At 42.3% G+C, this 24,830-nt stretch overlaps 1 protein-coding gene across 2 annotated transcripts; it reads left to right on the forward strand.

Annotated features, from left to right (window-relative positions):
• Window positions 1–601: 601 nt before the first annotated feature.
• Window positions 602–16,246, forward strand: ptbp2a (polypyrimidine tract binding protein 2a). Of its 2 annotated transcripts, none has more exons than XM_041862268.1 (13): window positions 602–690; window positions 1,640–1,667; window positions 6,614–6,680; window positions 7,308–7,489; window positions 7,945–8,235; window positions 8,453–8,563; window positions 8,972–9,185; window positions 11,184–11,299; window positions 12,717–12,750; window positions 13,284–13,376; window positions 13,656–13,872; window positions 14,185–14,262; window positions 14,522–16,246. In XM_041862268.1, exons 1-13 carry the CDS (start codon window positions 683–685, stop codon window positions 14,649–14,651), a joined length of 1,569 nt encoding a protein of 522 aa, XP_041718202.1. In that variant the 5' UTR covers window positions 602–682; the 3' UTR covers window positions 14,652–16,246. The 2 variants fall into 2 exon arrangements, with proteins under 2 accessions (XP_041718202.1, XP_041718205.1); XM_041862271.1 differs by having other exon boundaries at window positions 8,972–9,173.
• Window positions 16,247–24,830: the final 8,584 nt, after the last annotated feature.

A 24,830-nucleotide genomic window follows, 5' to 3' on the forward strand; every position in this document is an offset into this window, starting at 1 on the left:
AACAGAGTTTTGCATTTCTTACACATCAACCAACACATTTGTTTGGGTTGATGTCATAGTCCTCTGACTTCTTTAGAGAGGACGCAAAATATGGGTGGTTTTCGGTCCAGTGGGATTGGCCCTTAGGCTAGCCCTAGGCACTTCATACAGAACAGGATCAGATAAGCAATGTGGTAATAGCCTCGCTACCTTGCAATCTTTGTTGGAATTTTTGCCTCACCTCTCCAATCCATAGGGATGGGGCCAGGTTTGATACCAACAAGGCCAAGGCAAGCTTATGTCTGTTGCATTGAACACTTCGTTTGCCATCAGCAGAGGACAGTGATCATTCAATGTGTGCAATATAGCCATGTGCCATGACCATGTTTGATGTAAACACAATCCAGTCACATAAAAATAAAGAATAATCTCGATGCACAAGACAAATGATGTAGATTTCTTCATGATAATGGATACATTTAAAGCCACTATAAAATTCAAAATAGTGTATCACTATCTCTTAAAATGCTCTCGTTTGTTTTACACATAAAAAAGGCATGATGCTGCATGAACCGAAACACGTTTTTGTTTCGACTATTTCCGCCTGATTCGACTATTTCCGCCACGAACTCCAGTCCCTCCATTTTGTTGTCGGAAAGAGAACGTTGCAGAAAACTGTGTCGTTTAGAAGGATTTTCTGGCAATGGACGGGTATGTGTAATCGGCCTTGTACGAAGCTTGTGTTTTTCTTGAATGAATGCATCATGCGCGGAAAGATATCGTTGATTAAAAGTAAAGTAACTAACCTCAGATCCTAGCTAGGGTTTGTTTTAGCTAGCTAGCGTTACCTTAGCTTGGCTAGCTACTAGTAGCTAACTCCTGGCTGAGCCCATGCCATGTCAGTGAACTGGGAGAGAGCAATGGCAAGTTAGATTTACCTATTTAGCTCATGTTAGCTACGTAAACAATATTTTGTTTTCGCAACTGTTTAGTAGCCTGCTAACTTACGTTAGGTAATACGTGGACTGGACAATGTATTATTCAGCTAACGTTAGTTAACTAGCTCTCTGGCTAATATTCCATGAGAGAGTGTGTCGTCGTCACTTGTCCGTTGATCATTCATTGAATCCTTTGTTGATCGGAAATCTAGCTAGCTAACGTTAGCTAGCTATCCACAATAAAATAGGAGTCATCAACACCGTTTAACAAAAAATAAGTCCTGGTTAAATTTAATTGCGATACAGGTTTCCCCTTTTTATATGTGGTCTAATAATCAACATGTGTAGCTATGTTGTAACTAGTTAACTATGGCCTGGTGGAAAGAGAAACGTTTGGTTTTCTTTTTGCAGGTAGCCACGCCACTAGCCAGCTAAATCGCGCGTCTTACCATGGGTAGCTAGCTGGCTAGCGTTAGCTAACTTCCTTAGCTAGCAAGCTCGAATCTAACTTACTTGAACCTAACGTTACTACTAACGTTAGCTACCTAGGTGACTGTGCTGCACATAAAGTATCTGCTAATAACGTTACAGTTACTAGCTTCTCTATCCCGTGAGTTAACTATGTACTAGCTAGTTGAACTGTAGCTAGCTAGAAAAGCAGCATGCTCTGTATTGTGGAAAGATTAAGCTTAGCTAATCATTATGTTCCCCCTCTTTTTCAGTATTGGAGATGTTGCAGTTGGCGTAAAGGTAAGCCTCAGTCCAGTGCCCTCTCTATGGCAAAGGTTATAGATGCTTGGAAACCACATCTAAAATTCTCTCTCATTGCTATGGCAATGCAAAAACCTTTTTTCTTAACCAGTTGATATATATAAAAAAAAAATTAAATCTTTATTTAACTGGGTAGGCCAGTTGAGAACAAGTTCTCATTTACAACTGCGACCTGGCCAAGATAAAGCAAAGCAGTGCGGTAAAAACAACAACAACACAGAGTTACATTTACATTATGTCATTTAGAAGACACTCTTATCCAGAGTGACTTACAAATTGGTGCATTCACCTTATAGCCAGAGGGATAACCTCATTACAATATGTTTTTTTTCTTTGGGGTGGGCTAATGGGGGGTAGAAGGATTACTTTATCCCATCCCAGGTATTCCTTAAAGAGGTGGGGTTTCAAGTGTCTCCGGAAGATGGTGAGTGACTCCGCTGTCCTGGCGTCGTGAGGGAGCTTGTTCCACCATTGGGGTGCCAGAGCAGCGAACAGTTTTGACTGGGCTGAGCGGGAACTGTGCTTCCGCAGAGGTAGGGGGGCCAGCAGGCCAGAGGTGGATGAACGCAATGCCCTCGTTTGGGTGTAGGGACTGATCAGAGCCTGAAGGTACGGAGGTGCCGTTCCCCTCACAGCTCCGTAGGCAAGCACCATGGTCTTGTAGCAGATGCGAGCTTCAACTGGAAGCCAGTGGAGTGTGCGGAGGAGCGGGGTGACGTGAGAGAACTTGGGAAGGTTGAACACCAGACGGGCTGCGGCATTCTGGATGAGTTGTAGGGGTTTAATGGCACAGGCAGGGAGCCCAGCCAACAGCGAGTTGCAGTAATCCAGACGGGAGATGACAAGTGCCTGGATTAGGACCTGTGCCGCTTCCTGTGTAAGGCAGGGTCGTACTCTCCGAATGTTGTAGAGCATGAACCTACAGGATCGGGTCACCACCTTGATGTTAGCGGAGAACGACAGGGTGTTGTTCAGGGTCACACCAAGGCTCTTTGCACTCTGGGAGGAGGACACAACAGAGTTGTCAACCGTGATGGCGAGATCATGGAACGGGCAGTCCTTCCCCGGGAGGAAGAGCAGCTCCGTCTTGCAGAGGTTCAGCTTGAGGTGGTGATCTGTCATCCACACTGATATGTCTGCCAGACATGCAGAGATGCGATTCGCCACCTGGTTATCAGAAGGGGGAAAGGAGAAGATTAGTTGTGTGTCGTCTGCGTAGCAATGATAGGAGAGGCCATGTGAGGATATGACAGAGCCAAGTGACTTGGTGTATAGCGAGAATAGGAGAGGGCCTAGAACTGAGCCCTGGGGGACACCAGTGGTGAGAGCACGTGGTGCGGAGACAGATTCTCGCCACGCCACTTGGTAGGAGCGACCTGTCAGGTAGGACGCAATCCAAGAGTGAGCCGCGCCGGAGATGCCCAACTCGGAGAGGGTGGAGAGGAGGATCTGATGGTTCACAGTATCAAAGGCAGCAGACAGGTCTAGAAGGACAAGAGCAGAGGAGAGAGAGTTAGCTTTAGCAGTGCGGAGAGCCTCCGTGACACAGAGAAGAGCAGTCTCAGTTGAATGACCAGTCTTGAACCTGACTGGTTTGGATCAAGAAGGTAATTCTGAGAGAGATAGCAAGAGAGTTGGCTAAAGACGGCACGCTCAAGAGTTTTGGAGAGAAAAGAAAGAAGGGATACTGGTCTGTAGTTGTTGACATCGGAGGGATCGAGTGTAGGTTTTTTGAGAAGGGGTGCAACTCTCGCTCTCTTGAAGACGGAAGGGACATAGCCAGCGGTCAAGGATGAGTTGATGAGCGAGGTGAGGTAAGGGAGAAGGTCACCGGAAATGGTCTGGAGAAGAGAGGAGGGGATAGGGTCAAGCGGGCAGGTTGTTGGGCGGCCGGCCGTCACAAGTCGCAAGATTTCATCTGGAGAGAGAGGGGAGAAATAAGTCAAAGCATAGGGTAGGGCAGTGTGAGCAGGACCAGCAGTGTCATATGACTTAACAAACGAGGATCGGATGTCGTCAACCTTCTTTTCAAAATGGTTGATGAAGTCATCCACGGGGAGGGGGAGGAGGATTCAGCAGGGAGGAGAAGGTGGCAAAGAGCTTCCTAGGGTTAGAGGCAGATGCTTGGAATTTAGAGTGGAATAAACCAAACTTACAGTCAATAACACAATAGATGATCTATATACAGTGTGTGCAAATGTAGTAAGTTATGGAGGTAAGGCAATAAATAGGCCATAGTGCAAAATAATTACAATTATATTTTAGTATGAACAATGGAGTGATAGATGTGCAGAAGATGATGTGCAAATAGAGATACTGGGGTGCAAATGAGCAAAATAAATAACAATGTAAATAACAATATGAGGATGAGTTAGTTGGGTGGGCTAATTTCAGATGGGCTGTGTACAGGTGCAGTGAGTGGTAAGCTGCTCTGACAACTGATGCTTTAAGATAGTGAGGGAGATAAGTGTCTCCAACTTCAGATATTTTTGCAGTTCTTTCCAGTCATTTGTAGCAGAGAACTGGAAGGAATGGCGGCCAAAGGAGGTGTTGGCTTTGGGGATGACCAGTGAGATATACCTGCTGGAACGCATACTACGGGTGGGTGTTGCTATGGTGACCAATGAGCTAAGATAAGGCAGGGATTTTCCTAGAAGTGATTTATAGATGACCTGGAGCCAGTGGGTTTGGCGACGAGTATATAGTGAGGGCCAGCCAACGAGAGCGTACAGGTCACAATGGTGGGTAGTATATGGGGTTTTGGTGACAAAACGGATGGCACTGTGATAGACTACATCCAATTTGCTGAGTAGAGTGTTGGAAGCTATTTTGTAAATGACATCGCCAAAGTCAAGGATCGGTAGGATAGTCAGTTTTACGAGGGCATGTTTAGCAGCATGCGTGAAGGAGGCTTTGTTGCGAAATAGGAAGCCAATTCTAGATTTAACTTTGGATTGGAGATGCTTAATGTGAGTCTGGAAGGAGAGTTTACGGTCTAACCAGACACCTAGGTATTTGTAGTTGTCCATATATTCTAAGTCAGACCCGTCGAGTAGTGATTCTAGTCGGGCAGGCGGGTGCAAGCAGCGTTCGATTGAAGAGCATGCATTTAGTTTTACTAGCGTTTAAGAGCAGTTGGAGGCCACGGAAGGAGTGTTGTATGGCATTGAAGCTCGTTTGGAGTTTAACAGTGTCCAATGAAGGGCCAGATGTATACAAAATGGTGTCGTCTGCGTAGAGGTGGATCTGAGAGTCACCAGCAGCAAGAGCGACATCATTGATATACACAGAGAATAGAGTCGGCCCGAGAATTGAACCCCGTGGCACCCCCATAGAGCCTGCTAGAGGTCCAGACAACAGGCCCTCCGATTTGACACATTTAACTCTATCTGAGAAGTAGTTGGTGAACCAGGCGAGGCAGTCATTTGACCCATTGGTATTCCTGCCAATAAGAATGCGGTGATTGACAGAGTCAAAAGCCTTGGCCAGGTCAATGAAGACGGCTGCACAGTACTGTCTTTTATCAATCGCGGTTATTATTCAGGATTTAGTTAGCCTAATGACTCCATTCTGTTTTTAGACCCCTATATATTTTTTTATTTTGCCTTTATTTAAGTCAGTTAAGAACAAATTATTATTTACAATGACGGCCAAACCCGGACAACACTGGGCCAATTGTGCGCTGCTCTATGGGACTCCCAATCACGTCCGTTTGTGATACAGCCTGGAATTGAACCAGGGGGTCTGTAGTGACGACTCAAGCACTGAGATGCAGTGCCTTAGACCACTGCGCCACTCGGGAGCCCAATAATTATACTTTATGGGCAGATACCTAACCCTCCCATTTACAACAATTAATAAAAACAAAAGTAGTTCTTTGTGTACACTGCACAGCTTTTCAAGTCAGAATCTGTGCATACCAGTATGAGCACAGAATCTTAAATTTAGCCTACTATTGTTGAGAGAGCATGTAGTATCGGGTCAAAAAGATTAGGCTACATTTCAAATCATCATTTCTAGCTTTCATGATATTAGAACAACAGTAATCAAATAGGAACAACTTATGTCCATTCTGGTTAGGGAGAAAGGTGTTCTCTTTTATTAAATGCATTCTGATCCTGTACCCTCCTAACCCAGTTTGTCCAACAACCGCAGTTCCGTCTGGTGCAAAACGGTACACTCCGTCTGGTGCAAAACAAAGTTAACTCTTCCTCTTAAAGACAAACAGTCCTTTGATAGTATTATTGGGCTTTGCCTCTGTGTTTTTCATCAATATTTAATGTCCAAAAGAAAGTTTGCTTTGAGAAACATTCCTTACAGTTTCATTCCCAGTCCTGGTGTGAGTTAGGCATAGTTGTCACTTTTTAAGTCAAAGACAACTTTATTACCTGGAATTTATTTGTGGACTCTGGCCCTACGGGAGCACTCCATATCTAATTTATCACATCTATAAAAAAAATTTGGTGATAAAGAACATTTTGTGCAAATTCACTCGCAGACAAAAGAGAAAAAGCCTAAGACCCAGGCCTATTCTATAGTTGGGTCTGTAATGGCTCCAGGCCTCGCTGTCCCATCTGTCAGTTTTAGCGGTGCTCGGAGTGCGTCAGCCACCAACTGCAGCCCAGCGGACAGAGGACAGCTCCGAGCCGTCGGGGAGCGCTGGGGAGCTCCAGATGAAATGACATGTCTGATATCTTGAGACTCCATGAGATTAAACCGACTGACACTAGAAACAAATAAAATGAGAGTCGACTCTTGGTGTTATGCCCCCCCTCCGTTTCCTCAAACTGTCCAGAGAGAGATCTATTTCATTGTGGTCTTTCAGGGGCTCTGCTCACTGCAAATGGATGTTGTCTCTTCATGGAGAGCCATGCCTTTATTTCACTTTCACACTTTCTCGCTCTCTGTTTTCTTTCTTTCTCCAGAGAGGATCAGATGAGCTGCTGTCAAACAGCCTCTACAACAGTGGCTCTGATATGAGCAGTATCAGTGGTAAGTTTGTGTGGCCCCCTTTTTGTTCTTAAAAAAAAAAAAGAAGGAAATTGCATCAGTCATTTGATCGGCGTCCAACGGCATTAAAATAAATCAAGGATTAATGAATGTTTGATGGTAGAACGGCTGTATTAGTGGATGTCTTCCTCACGGGAGGTGTTTCAGTATCTGAATAACCTTGTGCTCTTCTGTAGGTGGGCACCCACACACGCTTGCATGTGACTGGAATAAAGATGCTGCGTGCTGTGCATTTCAATAGGCTATATCTCTTCAGAACATGGCTGTAATGCCATAAAGATATAATATAGTAGCCTGTGAAACCTACTGTATTGCACCCTTTATTCTTAATTTTATTTTCCATAGGTCCAAATCCATATCTTGAAATCCTCAACATATATTGCATTCAGATCCAAAATAGAATATTATAGCCTAATTATGTAAATGATTGTACAAGAGACAGAAAAACGTACACTGAAGTTCAATCATGACGTTTCTTCTAGTATTGTTGTTCATTCTGTGCGCCTCAAGTTGTTTGTGTGCTTTCTGGTGGGCAGATTGAGAGCAGAGCAGGAGACTAATTTACATTGTGACAAATGGACAATAGAAGTTGTATTTTCTTCAATCTAGATGGTACATCCAATGGGAGTGATAGTAAAAAACTGAGAGTGGAAGACAGGATGGAGGCTCCTCCCTCTCGTGTGCTGCACATCAGAAAACTGCCCAACGAAACTTCAGAAACGGAGGTCATTGCCCTAGGGTTACCTTTCGGGAAGGTCACCAATATCCTGACGCTGAAGGGAAAAAACCAGGTGAGTGGGCCCAGAATAATCCGGCAGCCATTTTAGATTTTGTTTGCTGCCGGGTCCTGCCAAATGTCTATTTTTCAATGAGTGGTCAGTGGGAGATGTTTGGCTTTTGCCCCTTAGATTCCTTTCTTGTGCGACCTCTTTGTCTGATTACTAATTGCCTGTGTTTGTTTTAACCCATTGGTATTCCTTCTCAAAATTGCCACAAGGATTTGAAAACATTGGCTGTGTTTGTCTGAAATTAATTTCATGGTCACATTGTTGAAGGTTTCATGAAGTGAATTGCTATGTTTCCTTGGATTGTGTCCCTGTATATTCTCTTATAATACAGAAATTATAATGTTCAGTTTAATTGAATTGAACGGTATCATTTCTGTATCATAAGACTCCATAGAATACCATTGGGTATATATCCTAACAGAAAACTCTAAATTCTCTTTTTGTCCATTGGTCCTCAGGCTTTCTTGGAGCTGGGGACAGAGGAAGCGGCAATTACTATGGTCAACTACTACTCCACTGTGACACCTCATGTTCGAAACGTCCCCGTATTCATCCAGTACTCCAACCACAAAGAACTCAAAACAGATGCCGGAAACCAGCGGGCCCAGGCGGTCCTGCAGGCGGTGTCAGCGGTCCAAGGGGGAGGTACCCCTACATCAGGTTCAGATCTGGCAGCTGCATCCAGCCCTGTGCTCAGAATAATCATTGACAACATGTTCTACCCAGTTACTCTGGATGTGCTGCAGCAGGTACCCTCACTACTACATCTTTTTGTGTCGGAGAGCAGATTTATAAATGCAATATACATTTTGTACGTAATTGACCACTACCTCTTCTGCCCTTATCTCGTTAGGGAAAGTAAGGTGTGTTCTTTTTGTGGTTTAATATTACGTCTGATAGTTAAACATCAGCTACATTTGTTGAGGTTGTATTTTAAACACATTTCCTGTATTTTCCGTCTGTTAGATCTTCTCAAAGTTCGGCACGGTCATGAAGATAATCACATTCACTAAGAACAATCAGTTCCAGGCCCTGCTGCAGTTCAACGACCCGTCTACCGCACAGCAAGCCAAAATTGTGAGTAGTCCTAATGATGATGATAAATACATAGGTCTGGTATAGCGTTTTTCTAAGAACCATAGAGTAAGAGAGACTCTGATACCCCTTGCAGACCTCTCATAGCGCCTCAAGAGTTCATAATTACATTTTAGTCATTTAGCAGGCGCTCTTATCCAGAGCGACTTACAGTAGTGAGTGTATACATTTTCGAACTGGTCCCCCATGGGAATCAAACCCACAACCCTGGCGTTGCAAGCGCCGTGCTCTACCAACTGGGCCACACAGGACCGTGTAATTAACTGAGTTGTACGATTTCATTACTCGTTGGTGTATTTGTACACTTCTCACTGTTTTTATTGTGAGAGCACTGCTGAGTAAGGTTTCCACGTGCAAATAAACCTGAAACATGTTTCCATTCTTACTCAGGCCCTGGATGGTCAGAACATCTACAACTCGTGCTGTACGCTCCGCATCGATTACTCCAAGCTGGTCAACCTGAACGTCAAGTACAACAACGACAAGAGCCGTGACTACACCCGGCCAGAGCTCCCTGCCGGGGATGGACAGCCCGCCATGGACCCCAACATGGCTGCAGCCTTCCAAGGCAAGGACTCCAACTCTCTGCTTGGTAAGATCCCAGGTAGATCCCTCTCTTTTCCTCTTTCTCTTTCCTCTTCATGTCTTCTTTGGGGCTCTTGAGGTTGGGAGGTGTTGGAAGCTCCACACTGGTTTAGGGACTAGCTCTGCTTTCTATATCTCTGGTGCTGTGGGGTCTATCTGTCTATCTCTGCTCATGTCTGTCAACATCATCCATCACCAATGTCCAGTAGGGTTGGGCGGTATCCAGGTTTTCATACCGTTTCTGTATCCGGTATTACCGAAATTGCACACAAGGGGCACTATTTTGATTCTTCTTTTTTTAACGCACAAAACAATTTAAGCAACTGAGATCTTGCTCTGGGAGGGGGGGATTGAATGTCTCTGCTGTAACGAAGAAGCTTGATCTTGACATCTATCCACTTTGCTAGCAAGTTAGCGAACCAAATGCATAGCTGGAGACCTGAGCTGGATGTAATTTATTTGACACATCTTAGATTTCTTATAGTTATACTTAACTTATAGTTATAAGCAGTGGCGTAGCAAGCATTGAAAATCATTTAAAAAAAACAACCTTTTTGTCATTTAGTAGATGCTCTTATCCAGCGCGACTTTCAGTAGTGAGTGCATACATTTTCGTACTCGTCCCCCGTGGGAATCGAACTCACAACCCTGGCATTGCAAGCGCCATGCTCTACCAACTGAGCTACACGGGACGTCTGGGACGTCTTTATTTCGAAATTACACGGTATATCGCCCAAGCCTGATGTCAGGTGGAATCACTATTTCTGGACTGGCTATACCTGTCTGCCAGGGAAAGTACATTTGTTTTACCTCAACCGGGGCTCTGGGCGGGTGGGGTTTGCACATTTTAGACCATTCTATTGGTCCTAAAGCCCACACTGGGCCCCAGGTGAGCCAAATGCACCCTCAGGCTCTTGTTGGGTCAAAGTCCTGATCCCTCTAACCCAGTTGTCGCCAACAGGTCGACCGCAAGCTAACAGTAGCTCGCCTTGCCATTCACATGTTCCGCCGCAAACTGTCACAAACAAAACAGACACCGCAAGCTCCCAGCTACTATCTAATCAACGCAACATTGACATTATCCCACCCTAGTTAGGGTTAGCTTTTTAAGCCAATAGTGGCTAACACAATATCTGCAATATTGCCCATGGCTGTCTGTGTGATGTGTGCGTGAAGCCAGTTGATGTGATAACTGTCTTGTGGGTTGACAGATATTTTCCTCAACCTTCTCAATTAACAGTTAACTGCAAAGTAGGCTTACCTGGCAGAAGTATATCATGAGTAAGTATATAATTTGTATCTGTTATTTGCGGACTTTGCCATGACATTTATGGGCTCCCGAGTGACGCATCGGTCTAAGGCACTGCATCTCAGTGCTTGAGGCGTCACTACAGACCCCCTGGTTCGATTCCAGGCTGTATCACAACCGGCCGTGATTGGGAGTCTCATAGGGCGGCGCACAATTGGCCCAGCGTCGTCCGGATTTGGCCGGTGTAGGCCGTCCATTGTATATAAGAATTTGTTCTTAACTGACTTGCCTAGTTAAATAAAGGTAAAATAAATAAATAAAATGAGCAGCGGCAGTGCAGAACCATCGCCATACCTGCATGTCGGCACATTCCTCACTCAATAGATACGCAATTAAAGGACCAGATGCGCTATTAAAGGGGAATTGCACAAAATATATTTTTATTTTATTTTCTTCCAGACCCTAAGAAAAGGTCTTCTGATGTGATTTAAGCTTTGACATGGACGCAGAACATCCAATTTCGTCTTAAAAATCACAGATTATATAGGGTCCCCCTTAGTTGTTTATGAATCATTATTTTACCAGGTATATTGACAGAACATAGTGCACTACTTTCTCTTGTACACTAAGGACAACGGGGAAGAGTTGCAGGGGAGAGAAGAGAATAATGTGCCTATTTGAAAGCTAGAAAATAAATGTAAAAAAAAGAGTAACTCTCATGCTAGAAAAGGTTGGAGAACCCTGCTCTAACCTCTGACCTCTCTCCAGGTGCCCTGAGCCCGCTGAATGCTGCGGCTGCGGCGGCTGCTGCTGCAGGGAGGGTGGCTCTGTCTGGTCACTCTGGCTCCAGCGGCGTGCTCCTGGCCTCCAACCTCAACGAAGAGGTCAGTACTGTTCTACCTACCTACCCCCTCCAAATGTAGCCCTAACCACTCTCACACACCTAACACGCATTCTCTTGTTTCTATTGTCTATTTCTCTCTCACTCGTCCTCTTTCTCCTTCTCTCGTTCTTTCTCTTTCCCTCGCTCTCTGTCTGTCTCTCCATGATGTCTAAGTCTGCCAGTGCAGACTGAACCCCTCACTCTCATTAAAGATGGAAAAAAGGGACTGTTTTCTATCTAAGCTTTCCTCTCTGGCTCATATGATGACTTGGTATTGTCTGAATCCCTCTCTCACTGCTATTCTCTCTCCTTTCTCATTTTGCCATACTGAACTGAAACGTAACCATCTCTTTCCTCTCTGCGCTCTCCTCTCCTGACTTGCTCTCTCTGTCTGCCTGTTTCTTATGAAATCTCTATGGAGAGGACTTCATATTTCAGATACTATGATTCTGTTATTACTTTTGCCCCCCCACACTCTCAACATGTATGTATGTATGTATGTATGTATATCTGTGGGATCAAACATGATCTGTGAATGCCATAACTATGTATCAGGTGGTTTCATGTATGTTGCCGCAAGATTTGAGTGCATGGTCTTTGGGCAAATTTTATTCACTTCATACTCTTTAACTCACTTCAGCTGAAATCTCCTGGGCCCAGTTAAAAATAAAAAGAGTTATCCATCTGGATTTCGCCTATCGGATAGGATTAAATGCATAGAAATAGAACATACCAATTATTGACTTGAATGGGAACTCCCGTTATATTAATTATATTTCTATGCATTTAATCCTATCCGTATAGTTACAAAAAAACCTGGCCCTGAACTTCAAGCTCTAGCCTACTGCATGTCCTTTGTTTCTTCATTGCGAGGCTATTACTCCTATGATTATGGTGTGATTATGATTTGACATTGAATGTACCTTACCCATGTTTGTCCAGGGGGTGATTACATTTGGCACAATTTATTTGCTTGTTTAGTTCTGACTAAGTACATGAACCGGCCATTCTCTGACCAAACTCCTGCATTTCCAGTGTACTGACCTGTATTTTTATTTTTGTCCCCCTCCCTCACTTTGTTTTAACATTTGCATTTGCTCCTCCTCCCTCCCACCTCTCTCTCTCCCATATCCCTCCCTCTCTCATCCCTCTCTCCCCCATCTATTCCCCTTGCTTCATCCATCCCTGTAACCCCACTGTTCATGCTTGGTGCTTGAACAAAACCAACCCGTTCCCTTGGACCAACCTTATCCCCAAATTAACTGAACCATACTCCATGACCACCTTCACCATTCTACGGGAAACCACCCTCCTCCGTTATGGATGATCTGTCCATCTCCGCTACGCTCTCTACCTCCGCTCCGACTCTTCTACCTCTCTACCTGTCTTCCGCTGCTTGCTCTTCTCTCCTTCTAAAGATGGTTACGCCCCAAAGTCTGTTTACCCTCTTCGGTATGTTATTGTTAGCTCTCTACCGCTCTGTTATTTTGTTGTTGCTTATTTCTGTTAGACGTTTTGTTCATTTCCTTATACTGTAACTGTTTTGGCTTGTAGTATTTAGGAATAGGGTCTTCTGTTACATTGGTTTGGTTCTCTCTCTCAATCTCTCATTTTGGCTATTGAAATTGATCCATTCATAGATTTGTTCAAATGCATGCTAAATTGATTTGGCATGTACAGTAGTTTGATTTGCTAAACATCTCACAGAGCTTGTTAACTTCTCTATTTGAAAGTGTCTCCGTCTGACCTTTACATATACACACACACCTCTTCATTTAATTCTGATGAATGAGCTCTAGCCTCCTACTGTCTCTATCTAGCCTCCTACTCTGTCTCTATCTAGCCTCCTACTCTGTCTCTATCTAGCCTCCTACTCTGTCTCTATCTAGCCTCCTACTCTGTCTCTATCTCCAGCGCTAACCGTTTTCCTCACTGTCTCCTCTTCCTCCTCGCCCTCCTCTCGTCTGCTCATGGCTTTAACACAGGGGTTTATGGGGACACCCAGAGGGTGAAGATTCTTTACAATAAGAAGGACAGTGCTCTGATACAGATGGCTGATGCCAGTCAAGCCCAGCTAGGTAAGATGCTCCTCCTCCATTTCCCCAACTGTCAACTCTCATGTTAACCGGCTGATTAAAAAGACCACATGGACTGGATTTAAAATATTTCCTCTCGTCTTATTCAGTGTCCCATCTTCTCAAGTGGCAAATAATATATTTTTTCTAGATGTAATCTGGATAAATAAATGTAAAATTGGACAGGATAAACGTTGTTGTCCTCACAGGGAGAATTGTCTTGGGACACAGTACTGCTGGATAAAACAATGCACACTCAATACAAATCAAATCTGCTTCCAGCAATGAGTCACCTGAATGGTCAGAAGATGTATGGGAAGGTCATCAGGGTGGCTCTGTCCAAACACACCTCAGTGCAGCTGCCCAGGGATGGACTGGATGACCAGGGCCTCACCAAGGACTTCACCAACTCCCCCCTGCACCGCTTCAAGAAGCCCGGCTCCAAGAACTTTCAGAACATCTTCCCTCCCTCCACCACCCTCCACCTCTCCAACATCCCGTAAGTCTAAGTCATGGCCCCTAGACTAGAAACTCAGTTTTGTGTGTATTAGCTCATAATGGTTATTGTTAGGATTTGGACATGGTAAGCAGATCCTGTGTCTGTTAGTTTAGCCCCCTTGACACTGATCCAAGGTCAGTTTTGAACTTTCTCACTCAACGGTAAGGTTTGGATTTGGATAGGGTAATCTGATCCCAGATCTGTGCTAACTAAGGGCAACGTCTATACCTGGAAAGAAAGTAAAGGGAACCCTATGGTCTGGGTTGTCTCTGTCTTTTGTTGGAATGCTAAGTTCACGTGTTGTTTTGACAGAACGGATGTAACCGAAGAAGACCTGAGACTACTGTTCTCCAACGCCGGAGGCACTGTGAACGCATTCAAGTTTTTCCAGTAAGTATTTTTTTTCTTTACCGCTATAATAACGTGACTGAGCTACAGTTGTTCTTGATTTGGTTGTGAATTAATTAATTCAGCTCTGTGGCTAGCTCCAGGGGTGCTACACTATGACTGACCCTGTGTAACTCAAATATGTGCATGTTTGTGCGTTCTGTGGGCTGTTGAGAGCAGAGAAGAATATCCAAATCTGATGTAACCATTGGACAAATAAAGGTGTATTGCAATGTGTTCAACCATCTTGTCTTCTTCCCAGGGATCACAAAATGGCGCTGCTCCAGATGTCGACGGTGGAAGAGGCCATCCAGGGTCTGATTGACCTCCACAACTACAACATGGGGGACAACCACCACCTGAGAGTGTCCTTTTCCAAATCTTCCATCTAAACCTGCATAATGATCCTCCACAACATCCATCGCTTTCTGTTTCCAAACCGGCTTTTGGCTGCCGTTCGTTAATCCTGTTCACTCTTTCCGGACTCTGGGGGACCACATTTGGACCTTGTTGTATTTCTTTATAAAAAAAAATCTTTCTAAGTGTTATCAGTCATTCCTTCAGAGAGAACCAGAAACTAAAACATAAAAAATAAAACAAATGTTGTACTTGTATGTTTTGAGGACATTTGACCCCCTTCACCTGACCCTTGTGTAAGTCCCATATCCCATTTGTATGATAGGCAAACCATTTTCCTTTTCCATCTTTTTATTATGAAGGGTGGATGAATGGACTTTGGCGTATCTTTTATTATGATTTAGTTACATAAGATATGTGCCTTACCTGACAATATCAACTCTTTTTACATTCAAATACTTACATGAATCGTTGCGGTCAGATTTTGAGGCACATTAATTTTGATGTGTAAAATTTTGTTAAAACATGATTTCTCTGTTCTCCAATGTGACTGTGCAGTTTTGAAGTTCTGCCACCCAAGAAGCTTCGCCTTTTCAGTTGCAGGTGTTGAATTTGTGTAGGTTTTTATTTTATTTCATTAAAGTCACTATGGTTGTTGTGGAGTGGGGAACAATATGAGATTGAAGTTGAATCCGTCTTTTTACAACCCTTTTTGCGCTAACTTGGACCACCATGCTTGAGAAGGTTTCTTGCAAACAGACAACCAACAATGCAGATTTAATCCTAGTGTCCACCTGTATGATCATTTTAACACTTTTTGTTGTTTTTTTGTTTGTGTCCATAAGTCATCCATTTACGAAAATAGTAAATGTTGCTGTTCTTTATAGGTGTTTGTTTTCCTTACCTCCTTTTTATTGCGATTTATTGATGTACATGGGTAGAAGTTGAGTGGTTTCCTAAGCATGTACTGCCTGGTCTAGTTATTGGAATTAAAAGTTGGTAGTACTTTATTCATTTGAACTGTACTTCATAACTGTCATTGTCCTACATATGACAAAACTAATGTCATGACAATATTATGACATAGTTCAAATAAAGTGTTACAAAATATCTGCTGTTGCATGCATTGGAAGAGGCTAATAGAAGAGAACCTGTAGTGACGTCAACGTGTTGCAGTTTACTGAAGGAGGTTGGGACCAAAGTGTATGTGCCTTTAGTTTTGATTTACATTGTCAAGGAAAGGAACAATATTTTAGTGAACCTCTGATATATTTTGTATATCTGAACAAATAAGATCCAGGACCTGATTCAGAATCGACATTAATTCCTTCTATGGTTATTTTAGGCTGATATACATGTAATACCCACAATTGTTTGAAGAATCCCACAACCTCAACTTTCTAGAAAATGAGATTCATGTATATTTTCTATCAGTTTAATTTTTACATCTCTAGAAATGTAAGACTCAGATATAGTTTGGAAGCGGCAAAATTAAAATAATTTTCTAACAAAGTCGGGAGATTTGGTCTGACTTAGTTGTGTTTTGGAATTTATTTTCTTTCTATCTTCTCTCGTGTGTACTTTGCTTTACCTGTGTAGCATGCTCAATAAACTCTTCTGTAGCTCTGTATTCACCTCTTCTGTCTCTGTCAGCAGCTTGCTCATCTTTCTTCTCTGGTCTCATTTCAGAGTTTCTGATATCAGGTATGTTCTGTCCCAGGGTGGGAAAGGAAAGGCACCAAAACAAATGGGATACTAAAGCTCAAAATAGGCCTAATTCAATTATCTGAACAAAATAAATTAACAATTTGAAGTTTAGTAAAGATTTTCCCACCCTGTTAAAATCTTGCTTCTGACAGATTAAGCCCTCAGGTTTTGAACTTGTTCGGTCTCCTCTTCCTGTAGCTCTATTATACTAACCGTTCTCTGGGACTCTCACACTGTTTCAAATCCATATCTACTCTTCTCTTTATGCTCTGTAGGGGCATATGTCACTAAATGCTCATAACCACTGGAATTAGCTGCATATCCCACCAATCCAATGCCACCATTTTATCTAGACCTTATGCTCCAACTAACATACTATGTGTGGGTAGACTAATCTGTGTAATTTACTACCATCTCTATGGAGTAATCTGTAATATCACAGCATTCTGAGACCATAGGGGGGAAAAGCATGTCTAACATCCATTGACCAATAACTCATGTTTCTGGTCACAAAATGTTTTAATGTCTAGTCTATGGCAGTCTGTTTATTATTGTCTCATCGCATTTCTGTACTTGACCAGTGGCTGCCATGCTTGCAGGGCCGTTATTGAGTCAGTTCATCGACATGGGCTGTACAATGATGGAAGCCCTGTCTGTGACTGTGATGAAGACGATTCTCCAGCCCTGCTCTGGAGTTGATATGCTGGCCGGTGTGATTCATCATGACCTAGTCCTAGATTGACTACCACCATACCACTACTCCCAGTCCACGCTGCTGTTATTTTGCACACTTAAATGAAAGCGCTTGTGTTCTCCATCTACCTTTATAAACAGAAAAGACATGATAAATCAGCGAGCGGACGACCCAGACCGAGTCAATAGCTCGTCTAGCCCCAATGCATCATGAGACATCTGTATCCACTCTCCATCACCCAGTCAACAAGATGGGAGCTGTTCTATTTTTTTCTGTTTGTCTTTATTTTTTTCCTGAAAGGTGTGGCGAAGAAGTTCTTGTTGGAGTTGAAGACATTGTCACTCTGTCCTGTGCAAGTTCCAATTATGTCAAAATGTTTCCGTTGTCTTGTCAGTAAAGCTCAATTTCTTGTGATTTTGTAATATTTTGCTTTTAAAAAAGCAACTATTTGAAAAGTACTTTCCTGGGAATTTCATCAGATTCCATTTGAATGGAATTGATATGTCAGATTCTATCTTTGGACTATATTTATATTTACATTTCTTGTCATTTAGCAGACACTTTTATCTATATTGAGAGCCAGACTGGACTCAACTGAGACGTTTGCTATTTTATGTTCATTGTTGTACCTCCATTAAGTATATGGTATGCTACATTATAAATGGAATAATGGTCTGGTTACTTAAGACAGAAACGAAAGTAGGGAGGTTGGTCAGGGAGGATGGGTGGGGGTATACTGCAACCATCTGTGATCAAGTCGTGCCAGGGACAATTGTAGCATTTTAGCTAACCCTTCCATAACCCTTTTCCTAACCTTAACCTACTTCTCCTAACCTTTGTCGTTAACATTTTAGTAAATTATCCTAACCTTTGTGGTCAGTTCTCCGAACAAGCAGCCTGGTCTCAGAGAAAGACATATAATACTATATGTCCTTGAAGACGTATGATAAATAACATCATCCAATTCGTATGATATTGTACGACCGGGTAAGACGTATGTTACTATACTCCTCCAATTCGTATGATATTGTACGAACACTATTGCTTTCATAATGTAATGTAACATAATGTGAGAGCAGGTTTCCCACTGGTCATTTCCCACTGGGCACAAACTGGTTGAATCAACGTTGTTTCAATGTAATTTGTCAACGTATTGTGACGTGGAATCTACATGGGAAATACATAATGTCATCATGGTAAATTTCAACATAGACAAACCTTGTATAAAATATGTTGAATGTGTACCTTTAAAACAACAAATAGATATAGATATAGAATAGATATTAAATGTTACAGTGCCTTCAGAAAGTATTCACAACCTTTGACTTTTTTACAGCCTGAATTTAAAATGGAATAAATTGAGATTGTTTTGGTCACTGGCCTACTAACAATAACCCCATAATGTCAAAGTGGAATTATGTTTTTAGAAATGTTTACAAATTAATAAAAAATGAAAAAATGAAATGTTGTCAGTAAGTATTCAACCCCTTTGTTATGGCAAGCCTAAATAAGTTCAAGAGTAAAAATGTGCTTTGCAAGACACATAATAAGTTGTGTAGTGTTTAACATGATGTTTAATGACTACCTCATCTCTGTACCCCACACATACAATAATCTGTAAGGTCCCTCAGTCGAACAGTGAATTTCAAACACAGATTCAACCACAAAGACCAGAGAGGTTTTCCAATGCCTCGCAAAGAAGGGCACCTATTGGTAGATAAAATGTTTTAAAAAGCAGACATTGAATATCGCTTTGAGCATGGTGAAGTCATTAATTACACTTTGGATGGTGTATCAATACACCCAGTAACTACAAAGATATAGGCATCCTTCCTAACTCAGTTGCCGGAGAGGAAGGAAACCGCTCAGGGATTTCACCATGAGGCCAATGGTGACTTTAAAACAGTTATAGAGTAATGGCTGTGATAGGAGAAAACTGAGGATGGATCAACAACATTGTAGTTACTCCACAATACTAACCTAATTGACAGAGGGAAAATAAGGAAGCCTGTACAGAATAAAAAATATTCCAAAACATGCATCCTGTTTGCAACAAGGCATTAAATTAATACTGCAAGAAATGTGGCAATGCAATAAACCTTTTGTCCAGAAACAAAGTGTTATGTTTGGGGCAAATCCAATACAACACATTACTGAGTACCACTCTCCATATTTTCAAGCATAGTGGTGGCTGCATCATGTTATGGGTATGCTTGTAATCGTATTTATTTAGCAGACACTCTTATCCAGAGCAATTAAGGTTAAGTGCCTTGCTCAAGGGCACATCGACAGATTTTTCACCTAGTCAGCTCAGGGATTAGAACCAGCAACCTTTCGGTTACTGGCACTACGCGCTTAACCACTAAGCTACCTGCCGCCCCAGTTCAGTTTGCTTTCCACGAGACACTGGGAGATGAATTCACCTTTCAGCAGGACAATAACCTAAAACACAAGGCCAAATCTACACTGGAGTTGCTTACCAAGAAGACAGTGAATGTTCCTGGGTGGCCGAGTTACTCAGTCGTGTGAATACTTATGTATATGAGATATTTCTGTATTTCATTTTCATTTTTCAAAAAAAAAGGAAACATGTTTTCATGTAAATATTTAAGCAATTTTGAATTCAGGCTGTAACACAACCAAATGTGGAATAGGTCAAGGGGTATGAATACTTTCTGTAGGCTGGGCAGCACCTCCTGGAGAATTGATCTACAGCTACCCTTTGGGCTCTCATCCAGGGTTTTAACCAAGCCCAGCCCTGCTTAGCTATGGTATTTGTTATTGACTATTAACAATGTGCTATCGTGAGAATGATTGTTGCGAGATCTCCACTTAAACACTAAATAGATTCACTGTTGCTATTGAAATCATTCCAAAGGGTAGGTTTAACAGAGCAAATGAAATGTGACAATACTTTATCACTCATATATCCTCAAAGATGCTATTTAGGCCTATATAGCATTTGCAAAGTCATCAACAGCTATTGTTTCAATTCAACACAGAATTCAACAAAAATAGACAATACAATAGGGTTTCAAGCTCTGGTTGATTTAAAATGTACTCAACCAAATATCAACATTTGAAGGAGATGTATTTTCTGCTTGATAGTTCCATCTGTGCCACTGACTTAGTCTGGCTTTAATTCTAGTTTGTCTACAAATTAGTAATTTATATGTTGGATTCACATCTCCATCTCAACCTAAAATCAAAGTAAAAATATAGGACTAAATTAAATCAAACTTTATTTTAAAATACTTTTTTTCTTTTGGATTTTTGGTTTAGATGGAGACATGAATCCAACATATCAATTATTAATTTGTAGACAAAAAATAAAATAATCAGTGGCACAGATCCAAGCAGAAGATAAATCACAAATTATATGTTGGATTCACGTCTCCAACTCAACCAAAAATACAAGTTAAAGAATGGGTTTAAGCCAGTGGCTCAGATGGAATTATCCAAGCAGTAGATTAATCTCCTTTAAATGTTGATATTTGGTTGTGTTGTCAACCAAATACAATTCAATATACATTTTGTAATACAGTAAATAGCCTAAAGTTAAGGCTGTCTTCCAAACTAATGTAACATTTATCCTTACAATTAGTCACACATCCATAGCCACATGTTGAGGCTACTGTAACTATAAATGTGTTCTTATGTAATCATATAACACTTGCATGTTCATGATAGCATGCATAGGTAGTCGCACGTCTGTGGAGATCTTCACAATTGCTGTAATAATCTGCACCGAATCTCGAACTCCATTGATCAATTGCACTATGCACTTTTGATGTAATCTCAACTGCAATTCAGGTAATTTGGTACTGCTATGAATCACATTGATAGCATATTAATCTGTTGAACAAATAAACAAAATATCTGACATTGTATTTCCATTTGAACTTTGCTGTGCCTTTAAATGGTTGAAAGCACAATGATAGCACATTGGAAATTCAACACACTTTTGGCTGTCTTTTTGAGTGGGTGAATATAGGTTGTAATCTCATTGATCAACGTCTCAACCAAATATTACCCAATCACCCACGGTGAAATTATGTGGTGTGCCCAGTGGGTTGTCATTTTTAAAGAAGAATAATCACTCATTTATTGTATTAGCTGCATTTAAAGACATTGAAACAATTGTTGGAGTGTGAAAAGAATAGCTCTTTCTAAAGTCATTCAGTAACTTATTTAATTCATACTGTTAATCAGTGGGTAATCATGAAGTATCTTGTTCACACTGGAGGCCTGTTCAGTTCAGAGCTCAGAGACAGTTCTTAGCAGTAGAAGTGCACTTCTCATCTATGCTCAGCTCAGCCCTCTAGCAGTCAGTCAGTCAGTACCAACTCCAGTCTCCAGCTCAGTCAGCCATTCCATGCCGCTGTGCTCCACTCATCTCGTCTCATTCCCTTGTCTAGAGACACAGTGGTGAGCCTGCTGTTTTGATACTGTATTCCATTTACTAAGTTCACTACCTGGTCATCAGTGCATGGTGGGGACCGTAACTACTAATCCATACTGCTCCACTCTTAATGGGTGTGTGTGTGTGTGTGTGTGTGTGTGTGTGTGTGTGTGTGTGTGTGTGTGTGTGTGTGTGTGTGTGTGTGTGTGGACCTGTTTAACTATTCTTGTGGGGGTTAGGGTTAAGGTTAGGTTTTTGGGTTAAGGTAAGAGTACGGGTTAGGGTTAGGGTTAGGGGTTAGGGAAAATAGGATTTTGAATGGGACTGAATTGTGTGTGTCCGCAAGGTTAGCTGTACAAGACTGTGTGTGTGTGTGTGTGTGTGTGTCCCTATCCATCACACAGGCCTCATAATCTTCACGTGTCAGCCTCCCTTGGCCCCGAGGTAACGTTACTGTGACATCTGATTCAGCTGGCCTGGCTGATAATGACTATTGATTTGGATTGTGTTCCTGTTTGAGAGAGCGAGAGGGACATGGAGGGACTGTGTCTTTTACTGCTTGGTCTGTTCCGTGCTGAGATCCCCCTCACAAACAAACGACTCACCCTCCCCCAACACAACCCCCGTGGTCCACCCCCCTTTCCCTCACTTGGTCCGGCCCAGTGGAAGTGCATGTTGTAGGATCGGCATGGTGATTGCTGTCACAAACGCCCAGGGCAGGGGAGGAAATAGGGGGACGTTCATGGGTCTGTGTTGTTCTATGTTGTGTGCTTGATTACCTAGTGCCTGGAGCAAAACTAGCTACCATAAACACAGTGGGTGTATCCGCCTGACTACTGACCAACTGACATTAGAACACTCATGCAGTTTTACACAAGAAAATTTATTTTTGTAGCTTTACTCAGAATAATGTATAATACTTTATACTCAATATTTTGACTGAATTAGGAGAATATCAAATAAAAAGTATGAACACAATTTCTTTGTACATTGTAGTTGTATATACATTAAATCGATTTCTTACTGTACCTTAATACTACAAAAGAAAACGATCAACTCACATAACATCACCACAATACCATCTTTACATGTTGAATCACTAAAGGAATTTGGTTACAGATGGGAGAATACAATACTGTTTTTTCTTCATTGGCGCCATTAAGCCGCCAGCAATATTTTTCATAGGGAATAACCCCCATTCTGAGGTATAGTTTTATTACATGGGAATTTGAGGCATGGTTCGTTCATCTCAAGTGTCGCCGTCGGACATGCAAATCAAGCCATGATATTTTCACTCCTCACAAGCCTACACATTATCACATTGTATTATCTACTGTATAGTCTATCTGCACATCCTTTGATAGCCAGATATGTCTCTGTTTGTGTTTGTATTTATTAAGGATCCCCATTAGCTGCTGCCAGCAAAATTAAGGCAGTTATACAATTTTAAAAACATTACAATACATTCACAACAGATTTCACAACACATTAAGTGTGTGCCCTCAGGCCATTACTCTACTACCACATATCTACAACACAAAATCCATGTGTACGTGTGTGTATAGTGCATGTTATCGTGTATGTGTGTTTGCATGTGTCTGTGCCTATGTTTGTGTTGCTTCACAGTCCCCGCTGTTCCTTAAGGTGTATTTTTATCTAATTTTACTGCTTGCATGAGTTACTTGATGTGGAATAGAGTTTCATGTTCAGCTGGGAGGGACAACTTGGAAAATCATCCCACCCTTACACTGTCCTCATACCCATACGATTTAGAGATCACACCCTTACACTGTCTTCAAATCCGTTAAAATTTAGAGCCGAAGTGCCCATTTCATTTAAGGCACCTTCTCACTTCCCTCTGAACACAGAACACCACCTTCACACTAACTAAACTGGTCTGATTAGAACTAGCATATACTGTAGACCTACTAACTTACAGTCTGTATATTTTTTACCAATAAACTGAAACGGATTATATTATACCCTGTATGTGTATATTTGTTTTAGTCTTGGTTTTCTCCCAATATGGAGAGAGTACGGTTGGGTGAGCGGTCACCAGTCAGACATGCTGAGCACAACCCCCCTCCCCCTCCTCAACATTTGCACCTACAATATACACACATACTTCGACTGGCTCTAACAGACGCACAGACAGACAGACTCTCTCTGCCTGGAAGGCACATATACACAACAAAAAACAGACTCTCTCTCTCTCTCCCTCTTCCCTCTCTCCGTCTCTCTCTCTCTCTCTCTCTCTCTCTCTCTCTCTCTCTCTCCTCTCTCTCTCTCTCTCTCTCTCTCTCTCTCTCTCTCTCTCTCTCTCTCTCTCTCTCTCATATATCCCTCCGTGTGTGTGGGCGGTCAGGGAGGCTCAGCTCAGTTGCCAGGCAGAGGGGTCAGAACCGTAATGAGATGCTTTGAGAGAGAGTGACAGGGGTGTGCATGTGTAAATAATCTATTAATTAAAGGGAGGAGTGGAATGAATAGGAAACCTTTTCCTGTGATATCTTCACCCTCCCCTCCCCCTCCTCCTCCTCCTCTCACACTCTCCAGGTTCACACAGAACCACAAAGAAACGTTTATTGGGAGATTAAAGCTAAATCTTCTAGATTGCTGTATAAAAACGTAATTTGCAATATTAAACTGACTTTTATCTATATGCAAATGACTCCCCTCCTCCACTGATTTGAATAATTTATGTGAAGGTTTGAAAGTGAGGTGGGTGTCTCTTGCCGTCGAAAGATAACTGAGTTAGGCTATAAAGGAAACTATTAACATTTTTTTTTTTACCTGAGTTTATTTCTTTCAATTACAGAAATTGCTTTCCTCTGGGTTGAGCTGTGGGAGCCAACGTTATGGTTATTCTCTGTGAATATTTTGCCTTTGAGGCTTTCACTGGGTAGAGTAATGTCAATATCAGGTGCTCGGCTCATTCCTCAAGCCTCCGTCAAACCTCTTGTCACACATCAAGACGTCACGCCTTTCAGACATGGGGACATGGGTAATTTCATCTCACGTCGAAGATGTTTGTTGTCGCGTGTCGGCTCTTACCAGCTATGACTCCTGTTCCCTTCAATAGCCCAGGCGTCACTCTCCTGTCTGTCACATGACCAGAGTGGCATAGGGAAGTTCCAGGGAGAGATCCACCTCAAAGTAAAGACACTTTTATGTTGATGAGTGGTGTTAGAAGACTGCCTCTTTGTACCTTCTGCCATCATGCATACAATGAGGAGAACTCTGATTAGCCATGATTAGCTGTTCAGGAGTCTTATGGCTTGGGGGTAGAAGCTGTTGAGAAGTATTTTGGACCTAGACTTGGCACTCCGGTACCGCTTGCCATGCGGTAGCAGAGAGAACAGTCAATGACTAGGGTGGCTGGAGTCTTTGACAATTTTGAGGGCCTTCCTCTGA

Source organism: Coregonus clupeaformis, chromosome 34 (assembly GCF_020615455.1).
Source record: "Coregonus clupeaformis isolate EN_2021a chromosome 34, ASM2061545v1, whole genome shotgun sequence".
NCBI lineage: Eukaryota > Metazoa > Chordata > Actinopteri > Salmoniformes > Salmonidae > Coregonus > Coregonus clupeaformis.